At 42.3% G+C, this 16,871-nt stretch overlaps 1 protein-coding gene across 7 annotated transcripts in view; it reads right to left on the bottom strand.

Annotated features, from left to right (window-relative positions):
• pleca (plectin a) overlaps positions 1 to 16,871 on the bottom strand; it is a 94,575-nt gene that overhangs the window by 43,128 nt on the left and 34,576 nt on the right. For 2 of the 7 annotated variants that reach the window (XM_029442902.1, XM_029442904.1), the window contains exon 1: positions 3,681 to 3,778. The exons of the other annotated variants lie outside the window; for them this stretch is intronic. In XM_029442902.1, coding sequence (XP_029298762.1) covers positions 3,681 to 3,762 — 82 coding nt within the window. In that variant the 5' untranslated portion in view covers positions 3,763 to 3,778. Of the gene's footprint in view, positions 1 to 3,680; positions 3,779 to 16,871 lie in introns of those variants that run through there. 7 annotated transcript variants of the gene reach the window in all.

Genomic DNA, 16,871 nt, shown 5'->3' with positions numbered 1-16,871 from the left:
CGCGTTATAACGATATGTGCCATTGAAGCGCGCCTGGGAGGGACATCCCCGAAATAAACAGACCGGAGGGTAGTATGTAGCCGAGTCCTGAGGACTACACGCTATCCCTATTTTAGCTCTGCTCTGCCTCTCCCCACATTACACAACCCCCTAAATGCGAAGCAGAATCGAGAATCACTTTCGGGAAGTCACATTTGATATAATTACTACAACCAGCGAGAGACGATACTTTCTATTGTCCCTCTGTGACAGTTTACAGGGGGCAGAGTGCAGCTTTAACAGCGCGGGTAATAAACGATCACTTTCCCAGCATGTACAACAGATGGGGGTCATAAATAACTCAACATATTGTAGGAGTCTTGTTTTTCTCTGTCTTTGCTTGACATTAAGAAATACTTTACATTCACAAGCTTGTGTTTGCTTATTTTCATTTTAAAGAGGGAAACCACTGTGACAGTAAATATGTCACATAAGAGCAATGTGTTGAGAGGAATGTGATTCAGGCAATACAATAACAACGGTAGAGCTTCACTCAACTTAAAGGAGCAGTCGTCTGTTGTCGTATTTTGAGTCAGAACATGAAAAGTATATAAAATAGTCATTTTTCTCAGCTGTTTGGTTACAAAAGTACAGATATGTAGCTTTTTATTTTAAGAATAATTTAGCAGGTGTAAAGATCTCTGTTGCACACATACAATATGAACGCATGTTTTTCTTTTTCAGCCTTTTACTATTTGGCACAAAATGTTAAAAAGTTTGGTAAAAGGGAATCAACTAAAATTCATTACATTTAATTAGCTATCGCTATAAATTCTGTTGTGGATGATGTCGGTTTTACCAAACAGGTTTGTCTCTGAGTGATATTCAAAGTAAGAATGATAACTAATACATCCGTGTGCTTAATTCTCTGGATCCCAACAGTGCTATTAAACAGCATTGAGGTAGGATGAGTAACAGAACTGACATTTGAAAACATCATTAAACACCAATAAATACATTCTTGAAATAATTAAATCTATCTATTAAAGACACAAACATTTGACCACATTTGTGTCTTTAATCTTGAAATAATTCAAACTTGGATTGATGGCGGTTGCATGTGTTTAGATGTTTGCAGGAGTTGGTGCCAAGTTCTCCTAAAAAGGATTGATTCAGACTTTATCCCAAAGACATGGCTACTTCTCCTCTCAAACACAAACACAGATGAGAGCCGAGCTCCTGCCTCAACATGGGCACAGAGTGACAGAGTGACAAGCCTGACTACTGGCAGGGTTTAGCACAATGTGTTTTATGTTACGCTGGCTATTGTGAAGGGCATGTAGGGACACAGTGGGCATTCCCCGTTTTCAACACTTTGGCGTCTTTCAAAAAAGCGTTTTTTTCAATTTTCAATGGAAGTACAGCGGGCCGTCCCCCCTCCCTAAAGACTGTCATTAATGCCACAGTGAAAGGAGACGGGGAAGTGAGTCACAGCTGCAGTCCGCCAGCCGACATCTAGACTGTATGTATGTGGCATGTGGTTTAGCAGAAACAGCCGCCAGTGTCGTGGGTCCTCCATGAACAGTGGTGCAGATTTGGGTGTGGCTTTCCTTAACGGATTAGACATATTCAGTGTTGTGAAGTGAAGTGAGCTTTCTAATCTTTTGTATCCTCAGAGAAGCCTTGTGCAAAAACCATTAACGGAAATCCCAAGTGTAAAGAACAAGGAGAAAATCACCAGAAGCCTCAGGCAGAACTCATAACGGTTTATGATTTATAAATAATCGCTCAGTGTACCGAGTACTCTAACTATCAAATAAGCGACAGAGAACTCGTGTTGTTTTAAAGGTCTGAGGATCAGCGTGAGGCCTCGTGAAGGAAAAGCAAAGACCTCCTCCAGTTTGTTATGACTGTATCCAGGATACACAGTCCACCAGTGTCGGGTTTACCACCATTAGCCGGCCGCCATGTGGGGCACTGTGATCTTTTTTTAAACCTGGCTCTGGGTGAAGTCCCTTTTACCTACTTTCACCGTGTCAAAGGCACCTTGATGCTCCTGCCAACTATAGTTGTGACTTTGTCCTTACGTGCAGCATGTGACACTGCAGATGTTTGGAAGTGTGGTCATTGTTTACATTCAGCACGAGTCAGACGTCCTGAAATCGATCCCTCCTCTGTTGAAAATACATCATTGAAGTACAGACAAGCGCTGGGAAGAGGGAACATGACCGGTGTGGACTGATTGTCTGCACTGCGGCAAAGACACAGATGAAAGCAAATCTTTCAAATGCAAATAGGCTGCATATTGACAGAAGGTAGAGAGAGCACGCAGCCTAGTTTTGCAATGCAAGGTTTTCCCTACCACTCGTCCAGGCAACCTTTATTTGATCAGTTCTTGAGCTGTGTGCAGGTTACAGAACACACCGCTGCAAAGAGGAGGAGCGGAGAGGTGGATACATATGCTTTTATACTTTTGTTTTATGATTTGCATATGAAGCCTTTTCATGGGTATTCTCATTTCAGGAGAGTTTTTGGTTCAGCTTCTTTTTCTGATGACTAGTCACTGCTATAAAAACGTTTTTCTTTCATAACAAACTCCGGCCACTGTTGTGAAAACTTCTCTTATCTACTCGAGGTGTGTCCTCCTCCACTTCCTTTGAGAAGGATTGTGCCGTTTATTACCCGACCTCGACCACTGGGAGCGATTAGGAAAAGTACAGTGCCTGGCTTCAGTTTAGCAAAACAACCCATACCAGTTCAGGCTGGTGTGCAGGCTGCATGCAGGTAGAGGAGTTATTACAGGACCTGGGGCTACTTTAATGTGTGATGCTGCTCCGTTTGTCCAAAGTGAATTTGCTGAATTGTGTGTGTTAGCCAAACTGGTTTCTCACAATACCTTCAAAGTAGGGAAAAAACAAAACAATTGCCCTTTATCTACACCTGCAGACTGTCAGTCAGACACCCTTTAGTTTACCTCTGGGTGTGTCGCCTGCAGGTGTGTTTGACAGCCACCATTGTGCCAAGCTGTGTCAAGAGTAGAAAAAAGGCCTGCATTAGGTGTGTCTGGTGCCACAGATGACCACGGGTAACCTTCAAGTTATTCAGTGGGTTAACAAGAGAGTAATTGTTTTCCCCATGGGATCTTAGGTATGTGAAGAAGATATGCGAAACTTTTAACACTGAAACCATTCCAAGAAGAAACCGGCTGAACAAGTCTATTAACAATACACGAGTAACCACAAACAAGTAAGAGACTCTGACTAGACAAGAGCTTAAGATCAGATCAAGTCACCTTAAAGGAGCCGCGCAACTCAAGCCAATTAAAAAATACATTATTAAAGAAAAAAGCCAGCAGTGGAGCAAAGCTGCTGCTGAGCTGTGCACATCAGAGCTCTGACGAAGCCAACACTAACAGAACGCTTCAGCTCTGACGTCATCACATTACAACCGGCATTTAAAGGGTTAACTGCAACATATCCATTCCACAGGAAATCCAGACCCAGAAAGAGGGGGGGCGTGAGGAAGAGAGAGAAGAAGTGTGCGCCACAAAAACACACAGGACAGGAGAGAGCGGGGACGACGGACGAGAACAGCCGGCAAAGAAAGTATTTGCTCAGAAAAAGCTTTAATCTACCCTCTGAAGGCTCCGTCGCCTCTCCTGAAGTCAGCCTTGGAGCAATGAGATTTCCAGCTTTGCTTACCTTGCTTCTTCCGTACTCGCCACTGCCAGGCAAAGATTAAGGTGACAACGTGGCCCACAACCACCAGGGCTGGGAACACCATTCCAGGGGGGCTTGCCGGCATCGGGCCTGGTATAAAGTGGAGAGTTCCAGGCTCTGAAGTCAGACAGGAGGGCTGAAGAGGGGAGGGGGGGGGTTGAAAGGTGAGGGGGAGTGGAGGGGGGTGTGCGCCTAGGGGTGTGGTGCCATCCCGGACTTTAAAACACGCGTCGCAGCCAAGTTGTCCGTGACTTTTACGAGAGAGAATAACGACAGAGCACCCCTCCCTCTCCTCTCTTCCCTGTGACTCAGTCCTCTGGCAGAAGTGGCTGATCTTCCTCCCTCCCCCCCCCCTTTCCCCTATACTTTACTCTAACAATTCCATAGACTCTTCTTTGTTATTTTCAGTTGTACTTATTTCAAAAGTAGCTCATATTCTCCCAGCACAAGCAACTCTGTAGCCTTTCAAGTAGTTCAAAAGAAGTTGTGTCCTCCTCCATGCGTGAAGTGACTCTGCTGGTTTTGCCCTACAGGAACTGGCTTGCTGCTTTCCTCGCTCGCTGCAGCCTGCCGGCAGGAGTTAATAATATATGAGGCTGTTTTGTGTACCACACACACACACACACACACACTACCCACTCACTCCAGTCAGCCTTGATAAGAAGCAAAACTTAGAGCGAGCGAGATCAACCTTGCGCTTAGTATCAAAGTTTCCAACTCATTCACTCTATATGATTTTCTTTTACCCACAGAAGCGCCTTCTGTTATTTTCCATCATGGTTTATGAGTCACAGATCATCCAAGGCCAACCCCTTACTCCTTTTCCAAATGTTTGTACTGAAGCCATACCTCCCCAGTTTATTTTTCCGCTGCACAGAATAACCCAATCGCTATCAATTCATTCTAATTATGCAACTTCTCTGTTTCCCTTGAGATGATAATTGCTTCCCTATGTTTGGACAGCACAGCCAGTGCCTATAAGTTTCCCAGAAACCTATTTAACTGCATACTGTTTTACCACCAACTGTTTCAAAATCACCCTTACATTTAACCCTTAAATCAGACAATGCTTTTCATTTTTTCCTCTGAAATGGTTATGAAAACCTTGAAAAGCCTTGAGGGGGAAATGTCTACTTGTCACTTTAAAGTCCGTTTGTAAACCTGTCAATCAGCTATAATTACAAGCTTTAAATCATTCCTCGCTGAGCATTTCACCTGGTTCTCTCAGCATCAGCTTTTGTATTCAGTGTTATCTCACACAGAGCTATGCAACGACTATTGTATTTAACACTTACTGTAACGGCAGAAATTAACACACACAACACCTGCTTGCATCACTGTTGACACATCAAAACCATCTTGCTCCGGGCAAAACGGCTTCTCTGCCAGAGTGTCTGTTGTCGGGACATAAGTTGGCGTGCACTGTAGGAACAGTGTCATGTCGAAACCCAACACCCAGACCGGTGTCATGGTCACACTTTGACTGCAATGTAACGCAAACCGTGCTCCATAAAACAGAAATAGATGTTAGAACTTTGACCTCAAGCATGCCATTGGCATGAGCACAGGGTCAAATAATACACAGAGGAGAATTCAAAGCAGTCTTCTGATGTACAAGGCTTTAGAAGCAGAGCGGGGGTTATATGAACTTCACCTACTTCCAAGGTGCGTGGAGAAGAAAGCACGTCTAAAGATGTCAAAACTCCAGCAACACTTGTAGTATTGAGAACGTTATTGCAAGACCAACGTGTTTCGGCTTTTGGCCTTCATCAGGGATGGATATTGACAGACTGAAAACAACTAGGATACATTAAGACAGAGTGGAGTGAATACATTTAAATGTGTCACTCAGTACACTCGCAACAAATGAGATTCTAGCAGAGTGCTTTTCAACTTAAGTGCTGGCAGATCATTCTGGGTTAGACCTTATATGATCCCAGTTTAAAAATGTCAACCCAATCCTCAAAGCCTTTGAAACTGGCATCTTAAATTGGCAATTAGTCACAGTGAAGACTGAGCAAAGGGAACAAAAACCCATTGAGCAGTACAGATGTCTGGAATAGATTCATTCCACCTCTCCTGCATGGGAGGAGTCAGCCCCCTCCCACTCTCTTCACATGGTATGTGTTTGCTCCATGATTCCCATATTGTGATGCATACTCTGCATACCCACATGAAGGCAATAAAGATGAACTTCACAGCAACATACAGTCTGTTAGGTAAAAAGTTGATTTCAGTTAAAATGCCTCGATACACTAACGACAAAGATTTAGCGAAAGCCACAGGAAGGTGAGCAATGAGAGGAATGTCAGAGATGTTTTTATAGTATGCAGTCTTCTAAAGAATATACTGATGGCCGGAGCAGCACTGTCCTCAGATGACACGCATAATAGAAGAAATTCATCTCTACTTAGTCTATTTCTGATGTAGCTTCCCCAAATGCACTGATACAGAGTTTTAAATGAAAAGTTGCTGTAAAAGGCAAACCTACCGTGTGGTGGTCCTTGACAAAGACAGCAGCATAAGTCCATCTTTGCTCAGCGTCTTCGCAACTTTTAGAGAAAAAACAGAACTGCCAGGGAGTCAAATCTGACCTCCCGACATTGTGTTCTGATGAAAACCAGGGGGGCGTGCTAAAAAAGCAAGCAAGACAAAAAAAAGAGAGAGAACCGGAGGCACGGCTGGGAAGTGAAAACTAGACAGCGTTTGGCTTAATTTGTGAGGCTTCCTCAGTGGAAACTGCATCTCATGCGTGGTGGTTTCTGACGAGCGCCACTGAATTGAATCCATGTGCAGGACTGTAGAAACTCCCTGGGACACATTCACATCTTCTAACAGGATTTAGACAAAGAGCGGAAAACATGATTTTTTGCCAGTAAGCTACCATAACAAAGGCTTCTCTGTGAAAGTTATAAAAAACCTTTGAGACAGTTAAAATGTGCCCCCACATCCACAGGATAAGGATCATACTGTATGACTACTACAGCAATGGATTTAAAGCTATAAACAGTGGGAGCTGGAACATCTTACTCATGTCAGAAAATAGTAATAGTAGAAGTTATTTGTATCTATCATATTGGTTAAATTAGCACATATCTATTCAGTAGTATCTTTGCTTTAATGTATTGCTTCATTTTGGCCATAATTTGTGATTTAAGACACTTACACTAAAGATAAACGATGGTGAAAACGCCCCTATTTGATTCAAACAATTGGATTCATTTTTTAAGTCATTCAGCAAAAATAAAAAACCAAATGTATTTCCCCAAATATGAAAAAATAGATTTATATTATTGCAGATAAAATATCAATTTTTTTTCTTTTTGGACTGTTAGTGGGACAAACTAAATATGTAACCTAAGGCTCTCATCTCCGGGCATCAGTAATCAGATTTAATTAAATTGTTTACATTTTATTAATCTAATGATTTAACTCCAAAAGAAATCCATGAAGAAATAAAACCTTTTAGTTGCAGCCTTACAGATAAATGACAATAATCTATAATCTATTCTATTCAAGGCAACCTGTGTATCTTAAAGGCATGTTATCTATGCAGCTGTGCATTATTTCTGAGCCCAGCCAGGCCTGGTGCTTCACTGCGACGCCTTGTATTCCAGAACAATCTTATGCAGGGGAGAGACGTGGAGCAGCCAGTCAGGGGCCCCTGCTGCTGCCCACACCCCCTGGACTTAACACCAGGGAACATGAGCCCAGACACTGCCAGGCAGCGTGGGCGGTGTGGAACTCAAGGTCTCCAGTGTAAAGTTAGGAACTATAATCCACTTCATTTTTATTCTCTAAATAAACACTTGCTGTACATCGGACAGAATGTGCAATTCTGGTTAAAAAATAAATAAATAGAAGCATTCTTAGGAACACTTCAAACAATGTGTTCTCAGTTAATCACAAACACAAAGCGCTGTCCTGGACTGTTATCTGATACGCAGGCAGTGAGAGACACACCCAAACCTGCTTCATCCTCTTTGGTCCTCCACACAAGCTGAGACTCAACATGAAGTATTTCTGTGCTGACACCTTTTGGTAAGAAGACAGAACTGTTCCAACAACGAAGACTTCCTACCTTGGCCGTGTTGAATCAAAGCCTCCATGAAGTTTCTAGTACTCCAACGCAGCTCAAATGGTTTCTTCTTAATTTTCTATATCATATAATAAATGAACACATAGTACTATGACACAGCAGTTTAGTAACTCTGTGTGCTGCTGTGGCTAGTCCATACAAGTACAGTATGGTCTCTTTAAATGTTGGAGTATACGTGCTTTGCAGGCTGGGCTAAAACACTGAAGGGCAGATGAAAGGTGGCAACTGCCACATGTTCTCATCTGGACTGCTTCGCCCTTCTTGCGGAGGCACAGGCAGGAAAAGCTGAGTGTGGCTTAATAGGACTCACATTTCCCTGTCTCACTGCTTAGTCATATTTGAGCCCTGACAATGGAAAATTCAGAGCAGGCTGCATATTAAGGTAAAGCTTGGAACGTATCTATATAATATCTGGCTTATGCAGAAGCACTGATCATCATCAAGCTGTGCCAGTCTTCATACATATGTGTATGATAACTCTTTAGAGATGCTGCATGTTCTGTAACATGAAGAGAAAATGACTGGAAGTGAAATCATGTGCGACACAGTAGCAAGGACAGTAGTCAAAGCAGATCACTCTTTCCCCAGCAGGTGGCAGAATGAACACCAGCCGTCATCCGTGCGCAAACATGTACAGTACTATATGGAAAGGGACATTTAATTAGGTTAAACATATCTGCACATTTGTTAATGGATTAAATTCTGCTTGAATACAATTACCTAATATCTACAAAAATACCTACAACATGTAATAATAACTAAATAGTGTTATTTAAGTTGCTCTAGTAGGACCCAATTTCCTTGAACTAACTGTATGTATGTATGTATATGTGTTTGTTTCATTTGTCAGTATAGACTATAAATAAATACTGTGACTGCCTATGTCTGTAGTCTGTAAGCATGTATCAGCACAGGGCCTCAGAAATCAACTTTAACTAAGTCACAGCTTTCTGTTTTACTTGCCCCTAAGCATCTCACAGGAAGCATTTAGAAATATTTGCGACGTAGATAAAACAAAGCAGACTGAGAAGAATCACAGGTCGCACTTAATGCAGGGGAGTGTGGTATAATTGTGCAGCGTGGCTCATATTCCTTATTTCTGTACAGAAAATGGCACGAAGAACAGCACAGAAACATTGACTCAGTGACCAGCAGGGCTGAACGATAATATCTTACCTATCAATATCAATTATGTTGGCTGATATTGCAAATGCGATATGATTCGTGATATTAGAGGGAATGATGATTGTTGTATCATTATTCTCATTTTCATGGAAAACATATTAAAATGATTATGATGGGATTTTAGCGAGGATCGGTACCGAACAAAGATGTAGAATATAATGCGTATTTTAACCATATTGCTAAATAAAAATAATATAATAATAAAAAAAAAAAAAAAGTTTAAATTTCAGTTACAACTGTTTCAATTAGTAAATCAAGACAGTAAACAGGCAAATGAGTATGTTCTTTATGGAGCCTTTTTGAGCATTGTGCAAACAGCTACATAAACTCAATGGGGTCCTTATTATTTGAGATTAAAATGTTGATATAAAACTTAACTTCATAACTGGGCATGCAAGCACGCCACAGGTCGGCACAAATCTTCATGCATCTAGTAAAATGACACTTAATTGACAGTCGGTTGTATTTATCTGTATGGAAAAAGACAAGACCATTACTTGTATTGTAAGAAGATCAAATTATCCGTCTCTCAACCTCCCAGACACAAGCAGTGTCCATAGCAACGCCCAGACAGCCACTACTGCAGCCAAGAGGAAAGAGGAGGAAGCAGATGAAGAGGTGGAAAAACTAAGACAAACGCAAACCTTCCAGGAAGTCAGGCCAGACCTTCTGAACATCCTGCTCCTTCTCAGGGTCCTCTGTGAGGAAGCCCTTGTCTCCCTGAAGCAGGGTTGTGTTGTGGGCAACAACTGGACACTGTGAAGAGACAGCCTGCCTCAGAGGCTGCACTGGAGGAGGCCACTTGAAACTCAGAGATGGCTTTCATAGGAATGGCCTTTTCTATGACTTTCTGGGTGTCCTCTATATCAGCAAAGTCAGAATCCACCACATTTTCTGTGGCGGTTGATGGAGGGATGGCTGAGTCTTAGTCTTAGCTTTGGTCACAGGGCCAAAGACCTCAACATTCATCATCTCACCATTATATGGCAACTTCTCAACAGTTTCTGAAGTTACCACATCAGCTTCCACCACACCACCGCATGTACTACCAGGTGCATCCATGGATAGATTTCAGGTTTCCCCTTTTGCCACACCTGGGACCAATTATTCTGGGGGCTCTTTGATCATAGCCTCCTGCATCTTCACACATTCAGACTCTTCTAAATCTGCAGGTGGATGAGCAGCAGATATTTTAACAAACTTCTGCAGGACTTCCTTCACAGTTGGCATCTCTTTGGAGAACTTTGGTACAATTGAAGAAGAGGGGTCTAAAGAAATGGGTAGCTTGGCCTCCAAGTGTTGTCCTTGATGGGGAGACAGGAGGCTCCAAAACCTTTCCAGTTGGCCCAATGTTCTACTCCTCCATCCATGTCCTGCTCAAAAAAGGTCTGATCACCAAGAAGGCCAACTGATGCATCCAACTGGTAGGAGCCTCTGATGTTTATTGGAGGCCTCTCAGATTGTTTTGGGATGTAAGATGTGGGGCCTGTAACTGTGTGGACTCGAGCAGAGGATGTGGGGCGACAAATTAGTTGAAGGGGTGTATGCATGATCACTGGTGGCAGGTGCAGGTAATCTTGCAGGTATGCAATCCCTTTGTCGGTAAAATAGTAATAGGCGTGTTTCCAGGAAAAAGTCTCCCTGACACAGCCCTTAGACTTGAGCGAACCCATGGCGCGGATTACTTACAGGTTGGTAACTCCTGTGACGCCAGGGTGCATGGACTGTGGACGCTTGTCGTTCTTGGCCACAATGACACCATCTCGAAAGAGAAGCTCATAGATTGCCCTCAGATCGGCTAAGGGCATTAACATTCCAGCCACCATTTTGACTTCTAATTTGTTTTTAGCTCTTCACAGTGCAGTGTTTCCCCTACCATTGTCTTGGAGGGGCGCTGTGCCCCGCCAATGGAGCCCCGCCAATGGAGCCCCGCCAATGGAGCCCTGCCAACGGAGCCCCGCCTGAAATTCAAGGTTTTTTATTTTTCAACACACCTACAGGGCGGAAGAAAGGAGAGGAGAGAACTAAATAGAAACTGCGCCACACGAAGATAGTCTTACACCAAGCCAGATTGCTTCTTTGCAAATATACAGTTTGTTTATGTTATTGGTAAGGATTAGGGAAGAAATAATGTAGTTTTAGTTTTCAATATTTCAATTCAATATTCATAGTTTCATATTTATTATACAAATTGCAACATTCTTTTTCAGAATTAAAATGTTACTAGTGTCATAATCTCCTGTATTTTGTTTTGTTACACAATCAGAAAGAGAAATTGTAGGACAATTTTGTAGGGATGCAGCAATCTGACTTTTCTAGTCCTGGTACCTGATACCAATAACTGGGTTTTGAGTATCGGACGATCTGGTCCAGGCTCTTGTCATCTCACGCCTTGACCACTGCAACTCCCTCCTGGCTGGACTGCCTGCATGTGCTCATCCAGAATACAGCAGCCCAACTGGTATTCAACCTCCCCAAGTTCTCCCACACTACACCGCTTCTACAATTTTGTAGACAATGAAAACAAGTAGAATAATCTCCCCCGAATGACAGAATTTCTTCTAGTTTTCAATTATAAAGATTAATGCTGCGTTTAACTTGGTGAGATGGATAGTTTTTGCAGATTGAACAGTATTTTTTTCCTAAATAATGTAGAACAATTTAAGAAATACATTTCTTATACAATATACCGGTCTCTGTTTCAGGCCTGACTTTAGTCAGAAACATTATTTTCTAATTAACGATGAGATTAAACTCAAAAAGCATGTAAATGTACATTTTAAGCTTTGCAGTTCTCTTTATTGCCGTCTTTTCATTTAGTCATGTTGAAGAGCACTCAGTAACATTACATATTTTGTCTGGTGCAAAGATTTATAATAGATCACGTTGTATACTAAAAAGAATAAAGGTACAACTGATGCCCTGTTTGTAAAACTGGGTCGAGTGTATCCAGAGGGGGGAGGGAGCGGACAGACAACAAGGTTTGTCTGATAGGCATTGAAGATGACACACAACCCGCTATCAGCTGGGCTGGGGGAAAACCACCGTCCACATAAACACAACACACAGCTGCAACAGATTGATGGTATTTAACATGTCATCTTGACACAAAGCACACGGATACAAAATAACCAGCACTTGAAGTATGTTAAACTGCTGAAGATGCCCAATACAGCATAATGTCAACGCTTGTGTCAGAGTTCTTGTATTTCTTTTGGAAAGACTTCATGGACAGTCCATCATTTCTGGTCTCCCTACATTTCCCTCAGCAGTCGTAGACCACACCCCAAACCAGCCAACTCTGCAAACCTAAACGGAAAAGCTATCGAGTCATTTCTTTCCATTAAAAGAAGACAGTTGTGCCTGTGTTTAATTCTCTGTTACCCAGCCTCCTTTGAGACTGATTGACATCGGAAAGCAATATGGAGTCCAGGATAACCACAGTTGCCAGTGGGGCTAAAAATACAAGGAGGAAGTTTGAAAATGTTTGCAGGGGATGGTGTTTTTTCCCATTCAACCTTTAAATAAAGTGTGCCCTGCTCTGACAGCGGCACTTCTTTAATGTCATCATGTACCAAATATCAGAATGAAGCACATCATACAGTGCCCTCTGCAGATCACATTAAGAGTCCCAGAATGAGAAGCTTCTGCAAATATGGGAGAACATCTGTTAGCACTGTGAAGCTGCGAGGAGTGGCCGTTTTAATAATTCACCCCTTGAAACTATTTTATAATCCCCTTAATGAAAATCACCATCTTCCTGTTTGTTTGTCAAGAAAATAAATGTGAAACAGATTCCCCGCTCTCTACTGGGAGCAATGTTTCATAACATATTGCTTGGAGCAACAGCATGCAGAAGAAGCGATACGCTTTGGAAGGACTCCAGCAGGTCTGGGTTGAACAGTTTTGGTCAATACATGGTACAGTATAGGGGCTTTGTGTGTAGGCCACATCACATTGTGTCCAAATACAATAGGATGTATTTGGAAGTCCTTACAGACACACCGAGAACTCTGCAGATGGAGATAACCCCACCCTACTGGAACATGGCAACGCTAAATCTTCAGACAAGGCTCCACTGCAGATCATACCAGGCAATGATGTGCTGCCAGTTCCCTGGAATTGTAATAGCTAGGAATGATTTACTGAAGTAAGTGAAGATATCTGGAAGAATGAATCACGAATCATAAGCATAACTGACTTTGCTAGCATCGGTAAAGTCTTGATAAATGGCCCGACAGATCTCTCAAAGTTCAAGAATTCAGAGGTATTTTAAGTTCATTGGAATTGAATTTAGGTTTGGATGGAAAAACTTTATCTCCACGTGCTCTTCATCACCTGTCCTTTGGCTCTAAATCTAACAAAACCGTGGCAACAACAGACCTTTGTTTGGTTACTAGCACCAAATCGCAGGTGGAGAGAAATGAAACATCTTCCAGCTTCAGCTCTCAACTAAAGCTTCTCTTAAAAACACACAGTACACAAAGTATTGGCTAAAACACAAGTACAAATGTATAAATAAACTATTGAGTCACAAACTCATTATCAACCAAATGGGAATTAATAGTCTATGTTAGGGCTGGTATATACCGCACAATGATATACAATACAGTAGTGAGGCATTCCTTATTTGGGATTTTACAATAAAAGAAGAAAATGTCCACCCCTGTACTATGTGGAAACTTCTTAAAATTAAGACTGGATGGGAAAAACAGAAAAACATTCTCGTAATTCTGAGCAGCTACCCCATGAAGAAATCTGGCATGCTCAACCTGTGCCTGGATATAAGCAAAGAAGGGGCTTTATTGTGTCCCTATTTAAGTGGTGATGAAGGCTCATCGCCATGGTGGAAGTGGCAGGCGACAGAAGAATGAAGTCAAGGTGTCTGTCAGTGGCTGCTTTAAAAGCAAACCTATTCAACTCTTCTGGCAGATGAAGTTCTCTCTGCATTCCGGTACAGACTTTATAGCGAGTAATTTAAGCTATTTGGTTGTCTACCAAGTCATTAAATGCAACTCTGCACATTTGGAAATGGAGCAGTGGTAAACGTGGTGGTAGGAGTATTGCTTAAACAATACACACACACACACACACACACACACACACACACACAAACGCACACACACATCACTAACTATTTTGCAACAATCACAGTCTAGCATGCAACCGATACGCTGATCAATAAACACCTGAGGCCACACTGCAGGTAAACTCTCTGCAGTGAAGCAAAAGCCAATTCCTCTGGACTTCATCTGTCTTCTATGTTCCATCTGTTCTGGAGTTAGATCTGACATCTGTCCGCCTCATGTTTACTGATTCAAAGTACATATTTTTCCCAAGGCAAACTGATTCTCTGCTGATAATACGTTATAAAACATTGTCCTGAGCTTGAAAGACTCAAAAACCACTTTGAGCAGCAAGGCTGAAAACCAATTTAATGACAAATTGTCGGAAAAAAACGATAAGGAAACCATTATTATTCAGGCCTACTTTCAGGTGTTCAGGGTCTCGCGCTCTCTTTTTATCCTCCCAACACAGAAAGAAGCCTTGCTATGTAGTTTAAAAATGAGCAAGAGAAAGACAGACGCAGTTGTGTTCCTCAAAAACTGCAGGACAGCGATAAGAGCCTGTGTGATGTGCATGGGGACTTTATCCCATCTGGGACTGACACACACCAGCCGTGTCTGAAACTCTAACAAGTGTGCAGGATGTCAGGTCATATCAGTGAGGTGGAAGAGCGAGGCATTTACCATTGACTTAAATACCAAAGAACAAGAGCAGAATGGAGATTGAACTGTTTGCCACGGTAATTTGACTAGTTCAAAAGAAAATGGCGATTGTTGTTAGTAGGCTGTAAAGTATGTCACACTCACTAGTGAGGAGATCATAAGAGCTTAGCTAGTTTTGTAATATTACATTATCATTTAATGAATATGATTTTAAGACTTACCAAGAGAAATGTTAAATACAGCAATGCAGGGTATTAAATGTCTGATTGGCAACACACTGTGACGTATCAGTCAATCTGCAAACACCCATCAGATGTTTTTCATTTGGGAATATCATAAAAGTACCTCATAAATGTAATCTTCAACAGGTTGTTGGACAAAAAGAAAAACGTTTCAGCTGATATTTCACAAACCACTATAAATGTTGTTCCGTATAAAAGCATTGGAACGTGGGCTGTCTGGAGGGCAGTTGAGGTAAAATGGCTGTGAGTGTGAGCAGCTAATGGATGCTCGCAGTACTGAACCACTGAGACTTTATGAGAAAACCCTGCGAGGCACCAAGCAGCTGCGCTGTCGATAGAGGAAATGCTGCTCAGTGCAAAGGTGACAGGACTTAGTTCATCTGAAAGATCACTGGGCTAAAATGGCCGACTTGGATTGCGTCTAACGGGTGACTGTTCTGTGCCAGAGTAGCCAGTTTGACAAATCAGATCACAAGAGCAGCGTGTGATTAAGAGGAACCACGCCATAGCGACAGAAGAGGACGAAATACGAGAGTTTGTGTGTGTGTGTGTGTGTGTGTGTGTGCAGTGAGTCATCAAGAACCCATGGTAGGGTGTGGCCAGCCAGGAATGCCTGTAACCATAGAAACATGACGCACCATAGAAATATGAGTAAATACACGAGGCCAGAACAGTGGTCAGAGGAGATAGCATCGCTACTGGCAACACTCAAAACAGACGGACTCTTCCTGGAAGTGAAAGTTGCTCAGTGATTCATCAACACACAACCTTAACTGACCATCCAAAAGTCTCAGATGATAAAAGCATCCAAAGGCTGGCAGTGTGGCTGCAGGATGAGGTGAGCGCAGACTGGTTTGGACATTATTTTGGAGAGGATCGTACATGTAACCACACACACACACACACACACACGCACACACACACACACACACACACACACACACACGTTCATCTCCAGTCTATGAAACCTAAACCTGAAATAAAACCCTGACCACAAGAACGAGATGTTGAATTGTTAAAAAGAATACTTATATTTAGAGTATCTCCACTGCTTTGTGTGTCCCAAACACAACATAGAGCTATTTACACCACTTCTGCATCATGCCATGTCCTCCTCATAGCACAGGGGCTCGGCTGGAAGCATCATTTTGAGTTATTTCTTGGTGAAGCACGGATTGTTTACAGCATACTGAACATACCGATCAGCAGAAGAGAAGTCAGTTATGCAGCAGTGGTGTGAAAACTTTCTAAATCATTTGGATTGTTGACTTTTTGACATGCTTGACTCTGCGACACCATCGCAATTACTCAACGGATAGGAGCATTCCTTTGAGTTCACTTCTCTCTGGAAGTTCTGGCTTTTAGATTCAAAAGCAAAGTGATGCTTGTGAAGATGCGGGATGATTGAAATTTCTCTGTTTGCTACATAACAATAAAATATAAGAACACACAGCACTAAAAAACCTACTTGTAATGTACGCAGTTGACACAGTTACTTAAACTTAGTTACACTTTGTTTTTCTCCTCAGTCAGCTCTGCAGCTCATTAAATACCCTGATTCTCAGACTTGGAACACTGTCTTAGACTCTTACTGACTTTGTCTACAACTGCAGGATATCGCCCGAGGGAATTTAAGGTAATGGCTAATATATCAACCGTGGTGCAACGATGGTGTTTTCGACTGCCAGATGAGCGGGAACAAAACTTAAAGGCACTTTGGCAAAGCCCTGGGTGACACTCCCGCAGTTACAATCCACTTTGTTCTGGGAAAGACACTGAGGCCATTTTGTCAGTATGATATGTGTGGGGTGCCATTAGTGGAGTCCTATATATCAGCTTTGCCCTCCTCATAAACCCCACCGTGACAGTGTGAAAGGGGCTACTTTAAAACAAACCCTTTCACTGAGTGCTTCCCCTC

Source organism: Cottoperca gobio, chromosome 11 (genome assembly GCF_900634415.1).
Source record: "Cottoperca gobio chromosome 11, fCotGob3.1, whole genome shotgun sequence".
In the NCBI taxonomy this organism is placed as follows: domain Eukaryota; kingdom Metazoa; phylum Chordata; class Actinopteri; order Perciformes; family Bovichtidae; genus Cottoperca; species Cottoperca gobio.
Note: the sequence above shows the minus strand (reverse complement) of the source record. Positions and strands in the feature narration are given on the sequence as shown.